Genomic DNA, 26,347 nt, shown 5'->3' on the forward strand with positions numbered 1-26,347 from the left:
TCAGGTTAATTTTTTATTAAATATACTCTTGGCACAAATGTTAAAATATAAACATTATATAACAGTGTCTGCCCTGCCTTAAACCGGAGCTCCAGCGCCAGGGACAGCAATCACCTTGGACACGTGCGGACAGGTGAGAACATCTTTACAAAAGGCATTTGTGCTCTATGCATAGACCGTCAGCGAAATTCCCTGCATCAGGCGGCATTCGAGGGCACAGGTGGGTAGGAGGAACCAGAGACCGCAATTTCGATAATCAAGCCTTTTCCGTTTCTGGCTCCAAGCCATAGACCGGGCGCAAAACACCACGTTGGCCTTAGGATCAGAGTTAACGTAGCTACATTCAGATATTTACTATTTTCAATGCAATTTTTGCTCGTCTCCACTATTTCGCTTCCCCTTTGCCACCAATGCCAGATACCACAGATGTCTCAGACTGGTGCTACCATGTAAACGTCCCATTTACCACGGGCTTCTTGTGAAAAGAGAGCTTCTTCTGAAATGCACTGGCTGTGTCTGTGTTAAAGCAAGCACAGGGCAAGACCTGTAATACGTAGCACTGCCAGGCCAATGGCCGTCAGGTGAAGTTACCCACGGACCATCATTTCCTCACACCAGTTGCTAGGCTGGGCTTCTAAAAATTACCATGGAAACGTGGGTGGATATTCCCACTGCGCTGCCTGACTCGCAGGGCTCGCTGGCCCGTAGCTTCCACTGGTAGTTACTCTTACAGATACCAAACCTCCTCACTATTCCCCTTCTCCATGCAGAGATCTGCCTCCCGCCTGACTTCCCACCCCAGTGCTCTATTGGCAGACTCAGGCCCTGCAGAACCAGGGCTTGGAGCACGTGTCCAGGGATCAGTGAGCAGCCGCCAGCAGCAAAGGGTCTGCACCAAATGGAGGAGCTCGCCTTGACACACTGCTGGAAAGCCTCCACAGCTTCCCATACTGGTGCCCCTTACCTGACCTTCAAAACTCTTTCAGAGGCGCCAACTCCCAAGTGTTATCCACCCAGGGAGTGGCCAGATCCACACAACCACAGAGCTGAGCACAGGCACTGGGACATCATTGGAAGGGGTGTCATTTCACACCCAGTGGAGAAGGGGAAGGAACCACACCGGCCAAATGAAACTCAAGGACTTTCCAAAGGAACTCACATCCCTGGGGATTAAACCCCTCACCCCTGTATTCCACAAGGAGGTTTCCAGTGCTGGACTGTTCTGGAAACCATCATCAAAACTGCACTCATGCCAGTTTAGACAGCCTCCATCAGACCTGCCTTCCCCAAACAGCCAGCGTTGGACCAAGGGCACTAAACTATGGGAGAGGGGAGCTGAAGAGAAGGAAATGCAAATTAATAGTGTTTGGCTGCTAATCATTATGGTAAAAACACCTGCAATTTTAAATGATAGACATTTTGGGGTCAGATGGCCAACAATTCCAGAGAAATGGGAGGGGACAGATAGAAAAACTTCACATGGGACTTGGCTCCTTCCTGAGGGATACAGAACAGCCATGGGAGATGCCTGGACCAAAATGAAAGTCATTTCCATTGCAGGTGACACCATCCACGTCTACCCAGCATGCTAGACAGACGCTTCAGGGTCCCTCATTTCAGGCAGCAGGTTCTGAACAACTTTTAATTCATGCAGGAAAACAAAAGAATTAAGCGCTTTGGTTCCCCCCTCGTACATCCAAACTAGGGGGGAAACAGCTATTTAAAATGTACACAAAACACACAATTATTTTAATTATTTCTGTTGTGCAAAAAAACAAAAAGAACTGAGAACATAATTAGATTGAAATCAGGTCTGCTTCTGGACTAAATACACAGTCGGAAAAGACAGGAAAAATGGCTAAAATATAAGTTTTTTAATTAGTTGCAGCTACTAATTATGAAGAAAACACTCACTTGCCCCTCTAGGTTCAGGGCTTCCAAACCTGCACTTTCCTAGAATCTCAACTCTTCGCTTGGAGGTTTTGGTACAGATGCCCTGGGCTTCTAGACAGCCACAACTCGCCATCCTTGCACTGTTTTCACCCCTAGCCAAGTGGGCTCCCCCAGCTGAAGGCTGTCCCCCATCAGGATGTCTTGGTTCCAGTCCCTCTTCAGAGCAGTGCTTCCATTGAATGCTATTTTGGGGGGGACGGGACGGGGGGAGGGAGAAAGACTACTGACTCAAGGAAGATGTCTCATAAGAAGTCACTCTCCCAACTCAGTTCCATATCCATAGGATCAGGCCCCTAAATGAGAGTCCATTTTCAAAAGGCAGGTGCATCTAATGCATCTCGCGATGGTCTCATTCGCTATCTGCTGAGGGGGGAGACACCCTCGAATGACTACCTCACTGCCCAGCAGGATGCTGTGTGATCCGGACGGCAGTCAAGAAAACGGAGACTGGTCTCCTCTGGCGCACGTACAACTCCCATTCCCGGCAGCAGGCATGGCCCACCTCCAGCGCTGGACGTCTCCACACCGCGAGGGTCTAACAGGGATTAGATGGACCTTGGATAGCCACACGTGTTCAAGTCAGTCATTCAGAATCCCAGCCACGGGGTCTGGGATCTCCATTCAGGGAGTGATGCTGCCATCTTGACACGTCCCTGAGCCCCATTCAGCAGTGCAGACACAGGCAGCAGTAACCAGCTGCTCCACTTGGGAAAGGAAAGTTTCAGAGATCTTGCAAAGGGTACGTGGTACCACTATTCAAAACTTCGCCCACATGACGATGGATGACCAGATGGCTGGACGCCTCCCTCCACCAACAGGAACAACTGTTGTTTTCGGGCTATTTGTATCATCTGTCACAATAGTTGCCATTTTCTTACAATCTTTTTTAAATTGAATTACTTTGTACTTAGACGAAGTGACCAGAGACATTGATTTTACACTGGAGATTGTCTTTAAGCCAGCAATTGCCAGACACCTCACAGAGGTTACGCCGTATCTGTGCACCTGCTGTCAGCACAATATCAATACTATACTTTCTAGCAGAAGAATGTGCACACCAATACTCCAGTACCTAGACTCTCTGGCCAATCCCACAAGAGGAGAAAGGACCCAGCACTAGAGCAGGTGCTTGTCATTAATCACTATGAAAACATTTGGCGTTCGAGCAGCGTCTGCTCCAAAGAATGAGTGCAAAGACTAAAGAAGAGAGGAGAGGACTTCAGTTTTACTAACTGTGCAATCACCTTCTTTCTGACTAACGACCAGATCTGAACTTTAACCCTCACGATCAGCAGTGTCAGGAAGGGACAGATTTTAACTACAACCCATTTACACTCTGCTCCATCTCCCTTCCACACAAACAGCAATCCTGCCACACAGAAAGGATCCCTCAGTTTTGGACACTTGGCTGGTGAGGGGTGTGCTGCCTGGGGGTTAGGGGCCATTGGTGTCATTACAGAAGGCTGGACAATTCTTCCACCTCTCTTGTGCTCCAAGTTTAAAATAAAGCCATCCACCCTTCAAAGTCTCTCAAACCTAGGATTCCCACAACATCATCAGCGTTCAGCTGTCACACTCAGAGGTGCCTTATGGTTCACGTCACGTCACACTTGCAGCTCTGAGGACTGGCACCCCTGGCGTTATTCCCAATGGGGGACAATTCAGTTACTCTGGGTAAACTGAGGAGTATATTTTCTAACAGCCACGTTGGTCCAGCACAATTCTAAGCAGCAGCTAATGGAATCAGAGTTAATCGGCTGAGGGGACGTGACCTACACAACACGCACACGCACACACAGGAGGGTGTTCCAAAGCAGGGCCAACAACTTTAGGTAAAGATTAGTTTGAACCCATTCAAAATGGCCACCCTGAAAGGATAGTCATAGGTGTGCTGCCCACACACACACACAGTTTATTCTCACATTGCAATTTAAACAGCAACCATAATAATGATGTAATTGGTTAAACTCTATGTAACACTTCCCCCTCTTAAACCTCCTGTCATAATACTGCAATCTGCTAAATCCTTCAGCAAATGCTGCCTTTAAAAATACAATTCCGGGATAGAGAGGTTTTCCAGTGGTCTGAAAGCAGCACTGTGTTCCCATGATCCTAGGGACAATGCTGATGGCGGGCATGGGAATTCGAGATTGAGTTTCTCTCCGAACCCTCACTTTTTGGTAAGTTTACAGAGGAGCAGTGCTGATGTGGGACGTTTTGTTCAACACAAAGTAAAACCAGAACGGCCGAGAGATCTGAAAAGACGTACACTTCCAGCCAGTGTTCACATTAAAAATTTTGGAGTAAAAAATTATTTTTAAACTAAAAATAAAAAACGTTTAAATCCTGGAAGTTCCATTTCAAAGGATGTGAACGCTCTCGGATCACGTCTGAAGGTCACTGCAGACTCAGACTGAAATTCTGCACTTGACAGGTTGCTTACCGATGTGTAGTTACTGAGAACTGCCTACCAGGAAGAGCGGTCACCTTCAGGATGCCCAGCTCCATCCAGGCAGCACTGTGTGCCCTCTTCTATTATCCAAAGCCCCTCATCAGCCCACTGAGCCCAGGAGAAGCCAGCAATAAGCTTAGTGTGTTTGGTAGACCCCACTCCTGGCATCGAAGAGTTAAACAGAAGAAGGCAGCTACTCAAGAGAAGGCAGCTCTGCTGTCACCCAGAACCACATGGAGAATTTTATCTCAGCGAGGGTTAGGTGCAGGACTAGGTTTGGAGAGAGCTCAGGGGCTCATTTAAAAAAGGAAAAACAAAAAGTAAAATCTCAGCAGTGGAGGATAGCACTAACAAAGTGGGACAATGCTAGTGTTTGCCCCCTCCCCACACACACACACACTGTACTTCTCCCCTGCAGCACTTTGGGAATTAAGCCACTACCTTTCAACGTGAGCACCGCACTGTAATTTACGGAGGAGGATCTGGGTAATGTCAAAGGTCGTGAAGCTTATTCCCACTGCGATTGGACCTTTGACCCAGTTCATGCTGAGTCCTTTGTACAAGCCTCGGATTAGTCCTTCTTCTCGGATAATCTCTTGCATGGTGAGTAGGATGGAACTGTACATGTGTCCCGTGACGCCTGCCGTCTGCATTCGCCGACGCACCACGTCCAGAGGGTAGGAGGCGGACTGGCCGATCAAGCCGGCGCAGGCACCAAACGCAAGACGTTCCAGGGAGTATGGCTGGGCTCTCCCACTGTGGTCTGGGAAGCAGAGAGGAAGAGGCAGTGTATAAATAGCTTCCTGAAGTAACTGCATAATTACAAGGTTGTGTGGTCTAATGGCAAGCACAGCACAGCAGGTCTCAGGAAACCCACTAGCTGACTCACTGCGTTACCCTACGCAAGCCCTGGAGGATCAGTTTATTCAGCTACAAAATGGAGAGAACACCATTTCCTGCTGCTTCCAGTCTGACAGAGGCGGGGGGAGAGGAGACACCCTCCGGTGCAGAACGGGGAAGTCAGCTTTCAGCCCAGGACGGGCCTTTATGACCAAGTGCTAAAGCTCCGAGAGGCTATTTTGCTGCCCGCCTGAGCTACCGTCATCATTCCGGTGCAGAGCGCAAGCGCTGGTTTTACCTGCGTGCAGTTTCTTCAGTGTTTCGTAGGTGAAGAAGCTAAGCCCGGCGTACGGGATCACCCCAAGGATAGTGGGCGTAAAGCCCCTGTACAAGGTCTTTAACCCCTCCTCCCGGGAGATTCGGAAGAAGACATGAAGGATGTTGCTGTACCTGTCGAAACACAGACCCCCCCGGACATTACTGTCTGTGCAGGAAGCCCAATGGGAATGTGACCGACGTGACTCTCGGGGGGACCTACAGGTAACCTGCTTGCTCGGCTGGAGAAGTCTGCCAACGTCCAGCTCCGAGCGTATGACAGAGGAGCTCAGGAGGGACTTGCTTAACATCCAAAGCAGCTTTCCCATCGCTTTATTTTATTTTGTGTGTGTGACCTGTGACACCCTCTGGCAGGTCAACATGGGGCATCTCCTGAAGGAGCTGTGGCAAACGGGTCTCCTGGTACAAAACCCGCACACAACGTACCTCTCACTTGCGAGCCAGTCACTCTTCGAACACGGACGTTTTGGGGAAGTCTCTGGCCTGTTATACAGGAGGTCAGACTAGACGGCCTTGGAATCTATTCATCTCCTTCTGGAGGAGACAGGCCGACGGACCAACCGCAGCACCCAGCTCACTTACATACAACTCAGATACTGCCAATGCCCCAGGCTGAGCCACGTAACCCAGAGCTGCACCAAAAGCTTATTGCGTGACGTGACCCACAAAGCTGGATTAAAAATCATCTGACCTTCAAAAACATCCACCTCCATCCGCGGTGCATGCACGTTCCCATTAGCCACTTACATCTCCTTCGGCGTGACGGCCATTCGGGCGCGCACCAAGTCCAAGGGGTAGGTTAACATGGCTGCTGTCGTACCCGCCAGCGAGCCGGCCAGGAATCTGGGCAACGGAGCCAACGTTCTGAAAACGAGAGGGGGAGACCAAACCAAGCGGATCACATCGACACGGAACAGGGATGGTGCTTTTTGTTAGCCTGCCTCCCACCGCTACACTGAGCTGGCTTCCAGCAGCTACTCACACCGGGGAGGGAGCCGGGCGCTACTGACAGGCTGCTGTGCCTGCTAACATCAGAGGCCGTAGCAAGCCGGATCTGGGACTTTCAGACACCGTCTGCCCTAAAGCCTGGGGAAGGGAACAAGAGCCTAAGACAACAGGCACGAACGCGGAGGGTGGTTGGTTTTCCGCTCTCTGGGGCGGCTGTGTCCCGGTGCTTCTCTTGGCAGCAGATTTGTACTGCCCACCTTCTGGCAGCACAGGGAAGTGCTAACCTCAAATAGTACCTGGGCCACTCCCTGCTCACCCCCCTCCCTAGACGGCAGGCTCTTATCAGAGGGAATCTGTCTGGGACACAATCCAGACTCTAGGCAGCAGGAACCCCCCCTTAGCTCCTGCCCCCAGGGCTCTACACGGCTGCCCCCTCTCTAGAAGGGCGAACAGGGCCCTCCCCTAGTACAGCTTTGACAAAGCAGTGCCATGCCCCCGCAGTCTAGAGGCACATGCTGTCCACACAACAACCCTAATTCCTGCAGGTCTGTAGGTTTCTCCACCGCCTGCTCCCCAACACATTCCTCCCCCACCCCAGCGTTCAGACTCTGCTAGCACAAGGCTCAAACCCGCAGCTTCTTACTTTCCATGAAAGCCGCAGTAGCGCCCCAGCAGCTGCTTGTATTCTTCATGTGCACAGAACTGGATGGCAGCGTACGGGATCACCCGGACCATCGTGGCAGAGTTCCCTCGCCACAGGCTCCAGAAGCCTTCATTGAGGTAGGTGCGGTAGATCAGCCGATAGGCCTCCTGCATGCAACAGGAAAGGAAACGGGTCGGAGGTGAGAGGAGGAGACAAACGCTCTCACCGTGTCACCTAGGACGGAGCCGCAACATCTTAAACAGGAGAAAGCAAGCCCCGGCGAGATGGCTTCCCTTCGCCCGCAGCCACAGTGCGGTGGGAAGACATCAGCTATTTACGTCCATTCCCCTGGGCCATGCCCTGGATTCACAGAAGTAGGGCACCTGTTCTCTCAGATCGCGAACGTATGTTTTTAGAAAGAATCGGACACAAGCAAAGCTGGGAAGTTTCAAGGGGCTCACAGAGCTGTTTAAAGACGATGTGCTTTTTAGTCCCTCTTCAAGGACAAGCAGCAGTGATATCTGCACAGACCGCTTTTCAACCCAAATCAATATACTCATTACAACGCAGAAGTTTTGGGGGATTATAAATATTACAATTATTATATGTAGCATCAACTTCTCACACACATAGCATAAAGCCCTCTGCAAACCACCCGCAGGGTGCCCACCCACACTCAAATTTGCAATAATCTTTTAAACAATTCCACTACTGATTGGTTGATAACACTGGAGGGGGGTAAGCAATACCACATTGTACCCAGCAAATGGAGCCTAGGGTGTCACCAGATGAATAACAGATTATTTGCAGCACAGTAGCACCTGGAGGTCCAGAACAAGGATAAGGGGGCCACTGTGCTAGGTGCTGTACACCTGTATGATAAAGACAGCCCTTACCAGAAGCACTCTTCATTGTAATGAGTCTTTTCCTCTGTGATATTTCACTATAAACCAAGGGGGAGCCAAACTGTGGCTTATAACTCTTTTACATTTAAAGTGTAGCTCATGGAGACCTGTATTCCTCCCCCATTCTCCACCTACCAGACTGGGGTGGGCAGCTCAGAGCTTCTGCCCTGCTGCAGGAGCTAGAGGATTCTGCCTGGGGGGCGGGAGGGGGGATGGTGTGTCTTGGGGAGTCCATAAGTTTGGCCATCCCCGCTATAAACATTGCTAATAAAACTCAAGCAAGGCAGATAAATACAAGAGAGAACACTTTTATTGCTATTCCTGCCATTAATCAAACCCTTTAGGTCAACAGGAGGCAGACATCCCCTCACCTTGGCAGAAAATCTTTTTGCAGACACTAAAAAGAAAAGAGAAGAATGTTATAGCATAAGGACTTGCTACACATGTGACTGGACAGAATCCAACGGGCATGCAAGTCAGTGACTAAAAACTACAATAAACGAAACCCAGCACACAACAAATGGAGATTTGTAGCCAACAGTTTCAAGCTTCCAGACCCTTCCGCAGAGAAAGGTTTCCTCCTCAGCATGCATACAGTGGCGGCTGGTTACTGTAGGGTTGCTCAAAGACCCTGTGGCACATAATCTGATCTCTCAGGGTAAGAGTCAAGCGTATTAACAGAGGCTTCCCATGCACAAATTACAAGCGAAGGCCGCCATACGGCACAGGGCAGGACTTCAATGGGACTCCATGAAGGAAGGAGGCTTTACCTGTCTGGAGTTCATTGCAAGATGGGGGCGTAATTTCTTTTCTTGCACCTGTTCAAAGTTCTGAGAGCATTCCATTCACTGTGTGGCATGCAAGGTGTTTGGAGATGAAATGACAGGGTGCTGAAATGCTCTGGTCCCATTGCAGGCATGAAACAGGATCACCAGACAGACAATGAAATCTTGTTTCCTTAGCAATCAGGCACCTCCTGCAGTTGCATTCCGATTCCTGATAGATCTGTAACCCGCTCAAGGCCACGCCGCCAGCCCACGCAAACACGCCTTCACTATGTTGCTCCTTTATGCAATCCATGACTTTTTAGGACTAGAGAAAGGCTTGATAACAGCCTGCAGCCAGCAACTGTGTCTACAATGGGAACAGCTCTTCTGCCCTCCCCACAGCAGGCTGCCAGTTACTAATCCACAACTAATTCCTAACTTTTGTAGCCCACGTGGCCGCTTCCAGCTGCCTCTACAGGAAAGCCACTCCCAGGGTAAAACTCCCTAGACAGCGAGAGAGAAGGAAACTCTCCTGGATACCAAGAGATCAGCCAGAAGCGGCCCTTTTCAATCAGATCATTAGCCTCCTCTGCAGAGTTTAACTGGACATAGGATTTGGCTTTTTATAAATAGACCCGTACAAGTTAACGGTGATTTGTACATTAACTCGCCCGTTCCCCAGCTCCCATTACACCCGTCAGCCTTAAATCAGGATCTCTTATTGAAAGCCTTCAGTAGGTGAACTGAAGTGCTCATTCCCGTGACAGTGCAGGCAGGAGCTATGCTACACACACCTCTATCCCGCCCTAGAGTCACCCTGGCTATCCTAGCTGGCAGATCTCTCCCCCACCCACCTACATCAGCTCTGCTGATGCACTTCTGTCCTGTACTGCAGCCGCTTGCTACTCCAAACGGGGGCCTCTGCTGAGCAGATATTGATGATCAAGACAAATCACCTCCAAATGAAGCACATCTAAGGATTAGATTCAATCTAACAAATGCCTTTAATCTGGGATGCAAACCAGATTTAAATCCTTGGCCTCTCAAAGTCTGCTACATTAGGCTACAGCACATGCTCCCCCCTCCCCCCATTTGCAATATTTAATATTCCTGGGCAGTACTTGCACTGAAACAGGGATTTATCAGACTACAGCTGCAATCTGACAGATGAGAAACATCCTCCCAGTTCTGATCAAATGCATGAGGATTTTCTAATCAAAACAGCTGAATTTGGGGTTTCAGTTATGCACTCTTAGCATATGGGATGTGAAAGGAATTTGTACTATAAAGCCAGGTATTCTGGACTCTGCTCCACCGTCTCCCGAACACAACTGAATTAAACTGCAAACAGAATATTTTAGATCAAATTTGTTGTTAATTTTTAGCCAGAAAGAAGATAAATTTCAGTAAACCTGTTCTCCTTACCCGTCCTTTACTAGGAAACCCCAGGTGTCTATTTACTTCCTTCTAATTTTCCCCACGTCCCCATTCCATCCTTCCCACATTCCCGGAGGTAAAAAGCAAAACAGCATCTTTGTTTAACTTTCCAGTTTGTCTCCAGACTGAACAGTCTCCCGAAACCAAGGCATGGAAACCCAAACCACTACGCCAAGCCTTCAAAATGGCATCACACATCCCTTCCATCTTACAACGCAGGGTTGCTAAGAACCTGCCTCCCCCACCCACAGACAATGAGAGCATGCCAGACCCACATTTACAAGCTGCCCTCACTCATCTTCCACGGAGAAACAGTGGGCTCTGCCCTACACCACAGAAGAGACAAAATTCCTACGACAACAATGGGAGTAGGATCCAGACCTATGGGCCCAATCCTAACAGAGGTTTGTCGCTGATGGACACCTCTAGGGATCAAGACTTATGTCCCACCAGCAAACATCCTCCTGTCAAAGCCGCACAGGGTTTTCAGCAGGTTTAGCTGTGCTGCTCAAAGCTGTGCTCCATTCCAGCTTCAAGGGCTCACAGCATTTACCTTGAAATATGATTTTCGTCCTATCCAGGGGGGCTACTGCTGTTTTTGCAACAGCACCGGCCAATGCACCAGACATCAGGGAGTTGATCACTTTCTTCTTCTCCTGGCTCCCCTAAGAAAAACAACAAAATACATTACGTTGCTCAGTGAAGGGACAGAGCTGGGTGACTGGGATTCAAACAAACATTCCTGCGCGTGGCGTCTAAGCATATGCCTTCACTGCAGAGTTTATCCAGGCCTGGGCACTGAGATATGGGAACCGGGGCTAGCCACAGCGGGGGGAAAGTGTTCACACTGCTAAGCAACACAGAGTCAGACCTGTGCAGCTGCATCCATGCTAGTGCTGCACTAAGCAGGTTAGCCCCAGAAAATCCTAGCGCCTCTCTCCCAAGATTCTTACTGTTGCACTAAGCTGCTCTACGAATTGTGCCTCATGGGTAAAACTTGTCTGTCCTGAGGATTATCCAAGTTCTGGAACTGAGGTTATAATCTGCATGCACCCTGCAAAGTAGATGGGTTACAGCCTGCGTTAAAATGAAGCCGTCTCTAATCTACATACCCAACCAGGTAAGGAAGCCTGGATTCAAAGCACATATAAACTGTGACGCTGGCTGGATTAGGGGGACCATTTATGATACTATTAACATCAATATTTCAAAATTACAATAATTCATATGATAGGCCATGTCAGGTACCATTAGAAAGGTTCTCGTTTGCTAAGGATGATATTATTTATGTTCATGTGTCATATTTGTATTGGAAGTTATGGATATGTTGGATGTATCTGTATTGCAATTTCTGCTGTGTTTCTGGGCGACTCCCCAGACTGGATGGCAGCAGCAATTATCTGCTTAATGGCCTATTACGGAAACTCACAGGTACAATGGGCCGGGGGAGAGAAGCTGGGGCTACACCTGATGAGTCACCAAGACTTACACGTCACCCTGGACTCCATCTTATTTCCGTAAATTTCCACGAGCAGCATGGCAAAGGCCAAGGGACATAAAAGGCAGCTGCACCACATCCATTTTTTGTCTTCAGTCTTCATCTACCTCTGGGGATCAACTACTCATCTACAACTGAAGCTGTGAAACGAAGGACTGAGACACATCCAGGTACTGGATGTACACCAGAGGGACTATACAAGCCTGCAAACTCCACAATTCGACTGAAAACCTGATATATATAGACTGTCAAATCATTTGTTTGTATCGGATTGCTTTACTCATTTAACATTTCTCTTATAGTTTGTTTCTTTCCTTTTATAATAAACCTTTAGTTTTAGTTACTAAAGGATTGGCTGCCAGCGTGGTATTATGGGTAAGATCTAAACTTATATTGATCTGGTGCTGTCGCTGACCCTTTGGAGTCAGGAGAACTTTTTTGGTAAAGAGCATAGAGTTTTAAATAACTTACCTCTTTACTGGACCTAATGCCTGATTGGGAGGCAGAGAATGAAATGCAGTGAAGGGGGCAGTGTATACTTTTATTTTAGCTTCTTGATAACCGGTGTGGGGAATCAGAAGCATTGTCTGTGGCTGGTTGGGAAGTCTGACTTCAGTGTTACCCGCCAGTGCTGGGAGAATCTGCTCCACTTTTGCAGCCTGCCCTGCCCTTGGCATTTTCAGGTGGTCTACCCTAGCACAGACGGGTCACACAAATCCTAATAAAAGCTGTGCATGTGTGCATAGCAGGAGAGGGTTATGGCTAAAACCCAAGCACAATTAGGAGCATTAGGAGCTGTTTCAGGGATCTTGGGGGTACATTTGCTTAAATATTATTTCAACATGGGGGAAACAGCAATTGGCAGTCCTCTGCTGCTCTGTTTCTTTAGTGAAAACCTTTTATCAACAGGGATTTAGGATAAATGGAAACCAACATCAGGGCTTCAGAAACTCAAATACCATCCCCAAAATGCCAGATACTCAAAAGCAGATATTCAACTCTGAGCTGGACCCTGAAGAACAAAGATTAAACTAGCCAGGCAGGGTACAAAGTTCCAAAGTCAATGACCTCTTACCCATAAGGTGGTGGCCTACCCCTCCTTGCTAAGATTACAGGGAGAAGCACTGCCCCCTCCTGATTTAAACCAAGTACAGAAAGCAAGTGTCTTGTTTTATTTTAAACCTGCACTTCCAGGGACACCATGGCCTTATTTCACACTGGCCCCAACATCACAGAAGAGTAAGAGAAGACAAGTTTCTCCTGTGAGATAACAGCAATGGAAATAGCTTGGTTTCCTATATGCCTGTCACGTTTCAGATTTAGGGTACAGCTTGCTTTTCATAATACATGCACGTGAAAGCAAGTGAAATCTGACACATTGAAGGCAACGAACTGTCAGGAAAGCAGATATCAGCCTTGCCCCTGTTCGCTTTTGAAGACACGTTCTGTGTTTGCACAGCGTGCATTGTATGGTAAATGCTCTTTTCCCAGACGGATTTGCCCAGCTTTCACTGTACCCACCCCTAGGTAATGCTGACTCTCTTTCCCTCAGCCAAAGATCTTTAAAAAGCTACTGTTATCAAAGATCCTGCTGAAGTGTAGTCAGCTCTCGACCTCTGCCTGCCCAATGCTACATGCCCCAGCACCAGACGTGCTACCTCAACCTGAGCCTAAGTTCTGGCCAAATAAATTAGCGGGGAAACAAGCCATAATTACTTCTTTATGCGATGCCTGTATCAGAGCCCTCCATTCAGCCACACACCTCCCTTCTTAACATCTGCCACTAGACTTCTCTAAGGGGTCAGCCCAGTACCAAAGGCAGCAGCACGTGCCACCATGGCTAGGACTCCCAGATGGTGTCTCACTGCCGATTGCTAGGAGCTGACAGCACCCCCCCTCTGGCTTCCCTCCCCCACAGCAATACTAGGCTGACTCCAGAATGAGCTACATGCCAGCCAAGGTAGGGTAAAGGAGAAGCCAGCCGGACACAGCCTTTGGAGGGGCTGAGAAAGAACGTGAGCAGGCCGGAAAAATCCATTCCCAACCCCCCTGAAAGGTGCAGTGTGGTGCCGAGCTCTATGGAAGAGCATCAGTACAGCCTGGCTATAAAATCCAGGAAGTGTTTCCAACCCTAACCTGCTAGTGTCCCAGATAAGTAAGAGCTGGAGTTGGCAAAATTGCACGGCGTATTCTAAAATATGGCGGTGAATTCTCACTAGCTCCGACCTACGCAGGATCCTAACCCAGGGAGGCTGGGAACAGGCAGCTACTCTCAGCACTAGCTCATTCTCTAGGAGTCACTTTTGTTCCTTTTCTGCCAGTTCATTATAAATGTTTGTTGGGTTTTTTTAAAATATCAGCTAGACACTCTCTTCCCCATCATATTTTCCTGACACCAGCCAGGAACAAACTCATCCATACCAGAGGTTTGCTTCTCTCTTCCCCAGATTATTATTATAAAGGAAAAGGGGCAAAATGACATTCACAAGAGCCTCTAAACACAGCAGGCTTAACAGAACACTACCTTCGTAAAAGGACATTGGGAACAGATGGTTTGACCTTCACATTATTTTTTAAAATCCACTGATTCGGTTTATATTAATTCCTATTCAATACTTCTATTTTCACAACAGCAGCTTCACGACTAGGGATACAACACAGCAAACACAGTGACCTAAGGCAGACAGAGGAGATGCTAAGAATCTAGTAATTAGAGCAAAGGCAGGGAACCAAGACTGTATTCCCAGTCTGCTATCAAATGCAAAACCTTGGACAAGGAACAAGTTCCCTGTGACTCAGCCTGCTTATCTCTCAAGTGGGATACATACCTACCTCCCAAAGGGTGGGCAGGAGGCCTGAGGCATTTAATTGATGTTTATAAAGTGCTTTGAAATTTTCAATGAAAGCCACTTTTGTACAGCATGATACTTGTAAGCACTGCAGCTACTTCAGGGCTCCCCAGATCAGATGTCATTTGGAGCAGTGGCCAGACAAACCAAATCCCCCTCCTCCCCTGAATATTCATCTCACCCCCCTCTCTAGACCTCATAGCTCTTACCTCAGATAGAACATGGGTGGGTACAATTGGCTCCACATCATTCTGTTTTAAACCCACTTGACCTTCCTTCACACCATTACCCATACCAGTCGTGCTTACTAGGCAGAAGAGTTATGGCTCCTAAATTTTAAAACAATACAAAAAAACCAAACAAAGAGTGGTTAAATGAGAGTAGAAATGAACACTTGCATATTGCTAACAGCTTGCCCTGGAGCACACAGCCTGCAGTAGAGGCCATCTCCAACAGGCAAACCCCTGTCTTAAACAACCACTTTAAAAGTACCCCAAAGGTTTCCAACCGTTTATCCTCCATAAGCCAGCCAGCTTCTGCTTAGCAGCTGATTTCTAATGTTCCTTTCTGTGTGTGGTTTCCCTGTAGTTCAACATGGGCTATTCTCACTCTGTTCTTCCCTGTAACACTAGAAAATATGAATTTCACTTTTGGAATCCAATTTATTATTTCCTGTGTCTTCACTGCTGTGTTTTGAACCTTCAGAGACATTTAATCTTTGGAGCCACTGACAGTTTAACAGATCCATGCTCCAGAAGCATCTCTTTGACTTCAGTGGAAACAGATAATTAATTGCACCTTTATGCCTTAGTATTTTAATAGCAGGGGGAAAAGTAATAGTCATTGTACTTGCTAATGTTACAAATTAAGACTCCAACTGGAACTGAAGGTTCTAAAGGACAAATTCACAGGAAGAGGCACTACAGATTTTAACTGTTCTAAGAACCAAGATAGAGACACAAAAAGGATTCAAAATGAGATTGATTTATTTTTGTCTTTGTTGCCATCTGACATGTGTCTCATTACATCCTTTTATTAATTTTTTCTGTTCTACTTCTTCCCACAAAGGATTTCAATAGTAAATTGTATTACTCTTGGTAGGGAGTCTTAAAAATAGTCTGTTGCATCTCTTCTCTAGCATGTATTTCTGCTGGGGCTACGTCTAACATCCCAGCTCTGGAGGACAAGTTCAAAACATGCATAATTTCCGGGAGCTAAGAATCAGATAGTAGACTGTTTTATTCCATCATCTGTAGCAAAACATCCAAGTTGCCTATCAGTCTGAGCTTCTAGATCACATTGGAAATAGAAATTTAGGACCTATGCATGGAACATGGAAAAAAACAGTCACAGCAACACCTTCAGGAAGTCTGAAATGAGTAGCCGGGTGTTATTTTAGGAAACTGATAGATCCAATGCATCATATCTGCCAGAGAGACTATTTTGACAATGCCAGTGATCTGAGTGCATAAATATAACACTTAAGTATCTTCAGAATTTCATTTATTCATACTAGTTTAAAGCATGTGTGTATTGCAGCTCATTTAACAGTTTACTTAGGTTTTTCTCACTGATACACATGCTCTCCAACTACCTCATGAAGGAAAGGATCACCCAAACCTTAGCTACAGAAGCACAAGGATAACACAGATACTGACCTGAAATATGAAACAAATTGTCATGACAATAGCTATTCTATCATCATCTCTGCTCTACTTCAAGTTTTACATTTTCACAATGAAAGAGATTAATGGTTAAATTTAAAAATTCTAAGCAAGCAGCTTTTATCCGAGGCAGAAAGTTACATCAGACCCCTTTCATGAGTGGGTCAGAGCTTTCCTAGTGGCATTACTGCTCCTACGTCAGGAGACCTCAGGTTGTCCTATTTTGTTAGGCTCCATTGCAGAACATGAAGAGAGTCTCATGATTACAGCAAGGAACTGGAGGTAGCATTCCTGGGAGCCCATTCCTGGCTCTGCCAGACTCACTGGGCACCCTTAGACAAATCATTCATCTTTGCCCTTGTTCCATACATGGGGAAGCGGAGGCACAACGGCTTACCCATCCGAGAGAGGTTTTATGCAGCTCTCCTGATCATACCTAAATGGTTTTTATGAAAGGCATCGAACAAGCATTCTTATTGTCCTATTTTATCACATCACTGACGTAAAATACTTCCAAAATCCCCTTAGTCACTGCAGCAACATTAACGTACACTGAGACACAGCAGAGCCCTGTTTGTAATCACGCATGACCAATGTGTTCATCGGGAAGCTATGCATGACCCATGCACTCACTTCACAGGAAGACAAACAGAGATGCTGCCTGTTTGACAGGTTCTAGACACAGATGACTAGGTGCGACATAAGCCAGGGGGTTTTAAGCACAGTTACAGTGACTGTTACACGTCAACAGAAAAAGGATCCCATTAGCCTGGAGATGGACGTGTAATTATGGCATTAGAGCCCTGCAACCTGACTGGACCCCATTGGGACCCAGCTACAAGTGTTGGGTGTGAGTCTAGTCAACTGGGAAAATAACCCAATCCTCTGAGGCTCAGGACAAGTCTCCTCCTCCTGCTGCTGCTCCTCCTCATGGAGTTGACAGAGCATCCGCATGCCTTGCTACTGCCAGCCCCTGCCACCTCACTGCACGGTGGAGTGACTGTGCCGAATAGTCACAGCGCCTCTCACTGCATAACCCACAGTGCCGCAGCGGCCAGCAGGAGTGCACACAGCAGCTGCCATCCCAACCCCATGGCAGGAGGCGGTGGTGCGAACTCAGGTTCAGGTCAGAAAAATGATTCGACTCTCTTGGGCTCAGGTCCGTGGGCGTGTGTCCAGGTCAGGCCTAAAAGTGAGGCCCAAGTAGACCTCTAGGTGGCATCAACTTCTTCAACTGATGTTCTTAGAGACACATCCTTGTTCACTGGTTAAGGCCCCAATCCTGCAAAACCTTACACACACACTTCACTTTATACATTGACAGTCCCAATGACTTCAAAGCAACTACTCACTTGCATAAGTGAAGCACATGTTTAAGTCTCTGCGGGTTCAGGACTCAGGAGTGTTTACTATTTTAAGTCCTATTTGCTCTACAAAGATAGAACTACTCTGTGCCATATTTACAAAGTCACATTGTGTCTTGTACGGCACTGTGCACAGCTGGTGCTGAAAACAGATTAGGCCAAGGTTTGCTGGAACAGAAAAACAAAGAGTGGACAAATGCAAACTGGCTGTACTTTTTACAGCGTGTGTGTGTGTTATTTATATTGTAGTAGCACATAGAGGCCTCAAACAAGCATCAGGGCCCCCATTGTGCTAGGGGTGTACAGACACAGAATGAGAAGACATTACCTGGTCAGGAGAATTTATCATCTGAAAGCAAAGCTTTTGGCCAAGATGGGCTTCCAAGATTGAATACATTTAGCAAGTAACATATACATTGTGCCTTCATAACAAGATTCTAGCCTGCTTGCTAGAAAGTGTAAAAAGAGCTCATGACATCTACCAACTTAAATCCTGTGACACCCACTCTAATTTTTAAAGGAGCAGAAGAGGAGAAATGTCTCTATGTTCTAGCCAGATGCAAAGTGTAATTTACCTTTTTAGGATTCTGCAGTCAGCCAGCAATAAAATGCACAATACATTTCCACTGAGCACCCCCAAAAGAAGTTGCTCTTAGTCACCTTTATCCACATTCATGTGTGATAGACAAGTAGGTTTGTTGTCTGGCTAGCTGACAAGCCACGTATCTAGAGGTCTTCTGACAAGGGATTCCTTGTAGGCATCCTAAACATATTTTAGCAAAAGCAGAAATATTGATGTGAGCTAAAATGAGCTGTCTGTGCACTGTCTATTTTTGGCTGCATGCTATGTTCTATGCATGTTAAAACATTAAGCAGAAGGGTGTGACTCATCTCTTTAGCTGTGCTCCCTGAGTTGAGCAAGCTGCAGCCTCCAGATTCAATTAACCCTTCGATGGCTCAGGTGTTCTGCTTTCTCAAAAACTAGTTGTGGTAGTTCTCCCTGATTAAAGGAAGGGCAAAACAGACTCAAGTTCTTCAAATAATACAGACAAGGAAGAAATTAATTCATTGCTCAAAGAGACTGAACCTAGAGGGAACAGGATCACGAGCTTTCTGAATTGCTGTGCTTTCCTGGGCTGTGGCATGCAGCCCTAATGCATCTACAGCTCTTTCATTTAAAAAAAATCAGAACTTACACTGTAACTCATTACATAAAGATGGATTCACCAAGACACCATGCAAGTTGCAATAATTGGTGACAAAGAATTAAGCCTGAACTCTCTGGATACTGAACCAAAAGTAACAGAGCTATATTGCAGGTTACGATGAGTCGCCTGTTTAAACTGACTTCTCAATTAAACCTATTTACAAATAGTTTGGCTTGATATAATCTGATGTACAGCACACATACAATCCATAGCTTGTCATCCAGCTACATCCTTTCCCGGGGCAGCCTGCACAACAGCTACAGCAGAAAGAACAGCAACTGGAACAGGTTCTCTCTTGGCCACCTGGCAAAAGCTAATCCTGAAACGATCACAGAGACACTCACATTGCATGATGATTATTTACTGCTTGACTAATGCAGCTGTTCTGATGCCATGCACAGATTTTGCAGTGCCCAGCTGCTCTTAAGAACTCTGACACCCTGGCAACCATAAAAGCAGACCTCCTCACTCCAGTTTACACATTTACTACTGTGGTCAGAATATAGCAGAAGACCAGGCATCCAGCACACACAAACCGGCTTGCAGCCTATCGTTGCAGAAACACATTTGCCCTAAAAATCCCCACTGGAATTTAGACCCATTACAGGACACTAACATTTCTAATGGAATGTCAATTACGCCAGTGTGAATGGCAGAGATATTACAAAGCAAACATTCAGCAGCGTCAGGTAGTTGCATGTCAGCGGTGGTGATTTCCTACGAAACATTTGCCTTCAGCTTGAAGAAGGCCAGTGGTGACTATGAAAATGGTTTAGAACAGGGGACACAGTGGAGTTCTGACTGACAGGCAGTGGTACAGCCACACGGCTCTGGCCACTAGCAGCACGTGCCCCATCTCCATCTGTAAATTCCATTTCACAACAGCAGTAAGACAAGCAGTGTATTTCAAGTTAGTTGCATTTTTCAGCAGTTGAGCATTATTGCGGCTTTGTGCCACAAGAAATATGCTCTAAGCACCCGGAAATACAGTTGTGATTTATCCTTTGTAAGTGCAGGGATTAAAGAGAAGCAGGACCGAAGGCGGTGAAGAGCTATTAAGTGTAACAGGCATACAGCATTCAGGGGCCTAGAAGGCATTTCATTCTATAATTAAAGCTCAGAAGTAGATGACCAGTGACAAAGGGAGATTGGAAGGAAGCTGCTGCTAGTTCTTCAACATAAACTCTCAGCATATAACGAAGTCTAATCATTCACACTTATAAACATTCCATTCATCCCCAAGGATTGCAAAATTTATATACATAGACAGATTCCTTTTACCACTACTGAGATGCAGAAACCAACAGCACAAACCAACACATATGGGCTTTATATTAGCTTATATCAAGAAATGATAACTATAATGTTCAACTGAAGCTTCAGAGGAATTTAGGAGGCAGGATGTAATTGCCTATGTTAAAATTCAACCAACACACTGGGGCTAACACCTGTTTTTATGAGAAGCACCATGTTTGTATTTCCTCTTCTCCTATCGCTTTGCACTAGTTTCTCAGACGAAGTTTTTTAAGGAGGGAACCACACCCCTTATATGATTGTGCAGCACCTAACATAACAGGCTCCCATCCTGATTATGGCCTCTAGGCACTACCATAAGAAACACTGTCTGAAGTAGGAATTCACACCTGGGGTGGAATTCCTATCTGATGCAAGGAAATGTATGTACCTAGTTCTCCACAGGTACAGGGCAGTGCAAGCTGCATTCAGAACTGTTAGTCCCCTTAACTAACCAATAGCTACTTAGCTGCTGCTGTTCAGTTCGTTTGTAATCTCACTAATGACCATTTCTCCCTGTTCTAGTTTATGGGAGCTCACTTTGCAAAACAGAGTTTTCACACATTTTCCCAGGCAAAGTGAACACTTAACTGAAGATATTCAACACCAGCCAGGGAAGTCAATTTATGAGGATTCCCTCAGTTGTTAAACTGAGTAATTGAGCTTGACAGAAAGAGGTTTCAGCTGTTACCAAACTCCAGAGGTTAGAATTCTTCCTTCAGGTGAAAGCCCCATTGCTTTCCACATCCATCAAGCCAGCTCTGAAAAGCTCACTCCATAGATTTGGACTGCAGAACTCGTTCAAACACAGATTTATGTACAAACTTGATCCTGTTGCATTAGGCCTGAAGAGCTGATGGAATTTTATCCTTTTAGCAATTTGCATGGATGTTTTTTAGCGTAATATGAATGCACTCTTCAATGATTCATTAAGGTATCACTTAACAGGCCTTTGGCTACCAGAAACGTATCTTCAAGTTTAACATGTTTTCCCTGTTCCAAAGTACAGGCAAATGCTGCTTGTCTTCCCCTACAGCCAAAGAGACAACACTGTTCCAACCAGCACAATAACTTACGAGAAAGGAGATAAACATTCCTTGCATGGTTTTAGATGATCTAGCTTGAACGGAGAAAAAAAAAAAATCACTGAATGCTGGGGACCTGCTATTTAAAAAGCCTAGTAATGAAGACAACGGTGGCATTCAGTGCAGTCCAGGCAGTCCACAGTTTAAACTGAGCTCAGCATGCCTGTTCCACAGAATGGAAAAGCTTGGCAACTTCAGAGACCACCACTGATTCTCTGAAGTGCAGCTGGGAACTCCTCTGCAATAGCTTCTACAGCCAAAGACTGGAGATCAGTTCTTAGCGGCAAGACAAATAGCAACCCCGTTGAACACGGGAGGGGGAAAATTAATTGATGAGGGAAATATGAGGAGCCGGACTATCAAGGTGAGGAATACATGGTCTCTACTGGAGCACCCTCCCAGAAATAGGAGCGAAAAAGGCATTCTCCCAGAAGTCTGCAAGACTCTTGGAGGGCCAGGCAAATGCAACCTTCCCACATGTTGATTTTTCAGCCAACCAACCTCCATCCCCACTTACAACACCCCTGTCATTCTAGTGCAGGGGGTCTCCTCTGCAGAAGGCACTGGATGTTCAAAAACTTAGAGAAAAGAATAGAGTTGAGGAAATTTATTACAGGTGACATGAGGCAGATATGCCACAAAGCTGCAAACAGATGTTCAGTGTACCCTGCATCATTACCTATCACACACACACACACAGGTTTTACACCTCCAGAGGCATGCCTGGTGCTTTGCAGAATAAGACAACCCTTTGCCCAGCAGAGCTTGCACGCAACTACATGCAATAGATAAGAGACATTGGGAGAGAAGGGGCTAAATGAGAGGGGAAAGAAGTCACGTGATCAGTTTATTTCACATTCATCTTGTCCGCACCAAATCTCTATTACTGAGTTACACTTCAAGAGCATGAAGTCGGGTACAAGCAGAGGTTGGGAGTAGATGGGAGGGTGGCAGCAGAAAGCTAGCCTGGAGAGAGGAGTTTTGGGAGGAGATGGAGGCTGCTGGCCTATGGGATGCAGTTCCAGAGACAATGAGGGAAAGAGGTACTGAGTGGCTGGCAAGATGTTGCAACAGTGAGACACAGTTGATAGGTCTGGTCTCATCCGAACAGCTGTGTGTGTGTCTGTGTGTACACAGACAAAAATCTACACTTGATTTTTACCTGGTCCATGACTAGGGCTCCTACGGTAATATAAAAAATACTTGGTGTTCTAGGTTTAGATAAATTCCAGTTAAAATGGCTTAGAACATGGTTAGGTGACCGTGGGAGAAAGCACAAAGGCAACTGTTTAAAAATGTCATGGGCGATGACTGGCAGTCAACATTTCAACAGTGAATGAGAGATGACAGGTAGCTTGGGAATAGGCTACAAAGGGCTTTGAAAACAAAGACAAGCATCTTATGGTTTGAACCATTGGAGAAAAGGGAGCAAAGCAACGGGCTAGGAGAATAAACTTGGCAGCAGCAGCATTCTGAATGGGCATGAGCAGGGCAAGACTGCATTTGTCAAGACCAGACAGGAACGTAGCAATAATCGAGATGTGAGAATCAATGACAGTTTTCCTATACATCCACTCAGGTAAAGGTTGTATCTTAACGATATTATGCAGAATGTCTAAATCTTGCAGATTCTGAGTCTGGATATGAGGACCTAGAGGGGTCTGAATTGAAGAGGATACCCTGGTTATAGGCCTGAGTGACAGGCAGATCCCAGCCATAACTACAAGCAAAGTGTTTCCCCTTTTCTCGCTGTTACTGACTGGAAGACAAGCATTGCTAGTCTGAATATCTGCAATCTTCATCAGGAGCTATTTCAGTGCAACAGCTTTGATCATTACAGCCTCTGCCTTAAAATCCACATTTCTTTAAGTGGGTCAGAGCTCAAGATGATAAAACATTAACTCAGTCTTACTTCATTAAACCAGAACTGAAGTGGAGGTGCCTTAACAAAACATTATTTTTCTGATTTCTCAATAGTGATTATGCTGTTTTACGTTACATACATGGGTTGAACTTTAGCTGGAAGTATCCAATTATTTCCATTTGTTTTAATCATGCTATTTCACTTCTTATATTAAGTTGCTACCATGACCTTAAGCATACATCCTGCCTAATCAAAGCACTTTGTACAATGCTGTTAAGATACACCAGGCTTGGTAGGCCCAAAGTTTGACATAACGGTGCATCATATTTTGACTGCCATGCATGACAGCAGGGTCCAGTGGATTAAGTGCAGGTCTGGGAGCAAGAAACTCCAGAATTCTAACCCCAACACCTATGCTGATTTACTTCAAACAACTTAAAGTTTCACAAACTGGGTTTCTGCTCACCCCCTCTGCAAAGCGGGGAAAATATCTTCCCTTCCCTGCAGAATTGCAACAATTAATATTTCTACAGCAATTTGAAGAAAAGCAATACATCAGCATTAAGGCATTAGCACCCGTTTTACATGAGAAAGAGATCTACATCTAAAGGGTTTCTTTGGTATATTGGCAGCAGAATTACCAAGGAAAAGGTGACTGGTTCCTGGACCTTTTCTAACACTAAATTTGCTTGTCCTGGTATGTAAACTGCTTCAAGAGGTAACAATACACTCATCTCAAATCAGCACTGGTCACAGCATTTTACTTCCTTAAGCCCTTCAGGATAAATTCAGCATGCCGGGTACATCTGTGAAACACTTGCCCCAGGTTGCCCTGACCCTGCCTAAGTCAGTGTACAGCTGTTGTGAATTGCTGCTGAAGTGTACAGATGTTACTGTGGCAAAGGCTGTAAACTGGCCTGAGGCCAGCAGCCAGCCAGACCTCAAAGCTGGTGCACTCTCTGCCCCCAGGACCCAATCATTCGATGCACAGAGCTCCTGCTGAAGTGAAGGAGAATAGCGACAAAGGTCTGACTGAGAAAGACTGCAAGAAAATAAGGCCAAAATGTGAAGGGTGGGCAGGGGGTTCAGTGTGAGTGGCTGATTACCAGAAAAATGCCAAGCACACACAATTCCTGCTGAAGTCAGTGGGATGTGCAGATGCTCCATACCGCCAACAATCCAGCTCTGGCATTTCAAAACAGGCACCTAAATTTAGTGGCCACTTTGTTAAACATGAAATTAGACCAAATTTTTCCAATCAGGTTATTTTTAACTGCATTCACTTTTAGATTGTGGGTCAATCATACCAGCCCCCTAGAAACCTTACAATACAGACATGCTTCTCTGTTTTTTTGCAACACCCACTGACTACAGATGCCTCCTGTTACCTTTGAGCCATTAAAGAGAAAAAAAAAAAAAGCATGTTTCCAAAACATTCCAGTTTTGCCCACCACACAAACACCCCAAGGACAAACAATCTCTAGAAAGAGCCTTGCATGTTAAGAGACTGTGAATGCGACCTTATCTTCCAAGTGAGGATGAACTTCAACCCACAGTTTATAGTTAGCGGACTAGCATTTCTGATGGCATTGACGTTAATGAATGCAGATACATCTTTAAACCCTCAGCACTACACAAGAGAGCAGTTTTCTATTGTAAAAGCATGATATTTTATAACATAGCAGTAATTACTGCAGCTTTCATGTAGTACCTGGTGTAATCAGAAGCAGCACAGAAGTGTTGAATGGCACTGATTAACCTATATGATCCTTTCCTGCATTTGCTGTTTTTTGTATTTGTTTTTTTGTTCCACCTTTAAGACCAGTGGGAGCATGTTTTCTACATTTGGAGGCAGTCAGAGAAGTGCCTTTGCTCAATAACATTCTGCCTAAACTGGAGTGGGATAAGGGAGCAGGGATTCAGAGCTATCAGTCCTGCATGTGTTACTTCCTAGCTCTCCAGTATGCACCTCTGAGCAACAATATCAACCCCCCTATTCTTCCTATATTTATTTCAGCTTACAAAAATGCACTCTTCGAATAGCCTGGAAACACATATCTGAAGGAATATTTGACTGGAACAGGCCTTGATGTGACCATATATAAGAAACAGAGTCCTGATATAGAAATCTTCTGTACCTAATGTATTATATTTTCAGATCTGGTTTTAAAGTGATCAAAAGAAGTAACATTCAATGGGAAAATGAGTCCATTGAACTGTTTGTGCAGAAACTTGATGGTGGCAAGAACAGGAATAGCAAGTAGGCCTTTTGCTATCAGATCACGGGGAAAGGGCAGAGAAAAAGGAATTACACCAAGTTAATCTATCTGATCAATACCGCCTGTTAATGCAGCGCACCTGAGCAGTCACACTAAGAAATGATTCCTGGTTGTTGGCAAGCTGACCCGCCGCTAACCCAGCGTTACCTGTCTGCTGCCAACGGTGCCAGGAAGCTGAAAAACACCATGCGCTTTAACACCTGATCACGGAGTCCACAGGGCGAAAGGGAGCGGGAGGAAGGGGTGGGTGGGAAGCATGGCAAAGAGCCCCCAGATGTGCTTTCCCAGATGTGCAGACCCTGTCAGCCAGATGTGCGCTGGCATATGCAGCTGACAGGAGCCAGGGACACCATGCCTCCAGCCCCCAGCTGTGTCCCCTAACAGAGCACCAACCCCCCGTCACTGCGCTAACACCGGGGGGGGGCCTTGCCCCATAACGAGGGAGGGAAACGGACCCCCCCCCCCCCGAAACCACCCGTCAGGGTCCCCGGGAGTCAGGGGGCAGAAGTGAGACGGTCGCATCCCCCCCCGCACGGAGGAGGGCCCCCACAGCAGAGCCTTGTGGGGGGGGTGCTGCCCCCCGCCCTCAGCACCCCCGGGGCCCGGCAAGGGGAGCAGGGCAGGGGCTGCCCGGGGGGGGGCCCAGAGCCAGCGAGGAGCTGCCCCCCGCTCAGGGGCTGTGTGTGTGTGTGTGTGGGGGGGGGACAGCTGCCCCCGTTGCCCCAGCGGGGCGCTGCCGGGGGGGTGGGGGCGGCGCCTCGCCCTGCCCCGCTGCAGTTGGGGCCATTACCCCGGACAGGAGGCTCGACCCGTCCAGACACGGGGGGGCCGGGCCCGCCCTAATACGTGCGGGGGGGGGTCCCCGTCCCGCCGCCTTGGGGCGCTCCCCTCCCCCCAGCGGAGGGCCGCACTCACCCGCGCTGGCGTCCCGCTGCCTCCCCGCCCCGCTGCCGCCGCCGCCT

General features: G+C 46.8%; 1 protein-coding gene across 1 annotated transcript; it reads right to left on the minus strand.

Annotated features, from left to right (window-relative positions):
- SLC25A42 (solute carrier family 25 member 42) lies at positions 1-26,347 on the minus strand. Its single transcript, XM_067560530.1, has 8 exons — positions 26,301-26,347; positions 14,838-14,957; positions 10,835-10,946; positions 8,449-8,474; positions 7,173-7,339; positions 6,329-6,445; positions 5,544-5,695; positions 1-5,168 (listed from the first exon to the last, which is right to left on the minus strand). The coding sequence occupies exons 2-8, from the start codon at positions 14,919-14,921 to the stop codon at positions 4,843-4,845; spliced, it is 984 nt and encodes a 327-aa protein (XP_067416631.1). The 5' UTR covers positions 14,922-14,957; positions 26,301-26,347; the 3' UTR covers positions 1-4,842.

Source organism: Emydura macquarii, unplaced genomic scaffold, assembly GCF_026122565.2.
Source record: "Emydura macquarii macquarii isolate MOO-44397 ecotype Brisbane River unplaced genomic scaffold, CSIRO-AGI_Emac_v2 contig_306, whole genome shotgun sequence".
In the NCBI taxonomy this organism is placed as follows: Eukaryota; Metazoa; Chordata; order Testudines; family Chelidae; genus Emydura; species Emydura macquarii.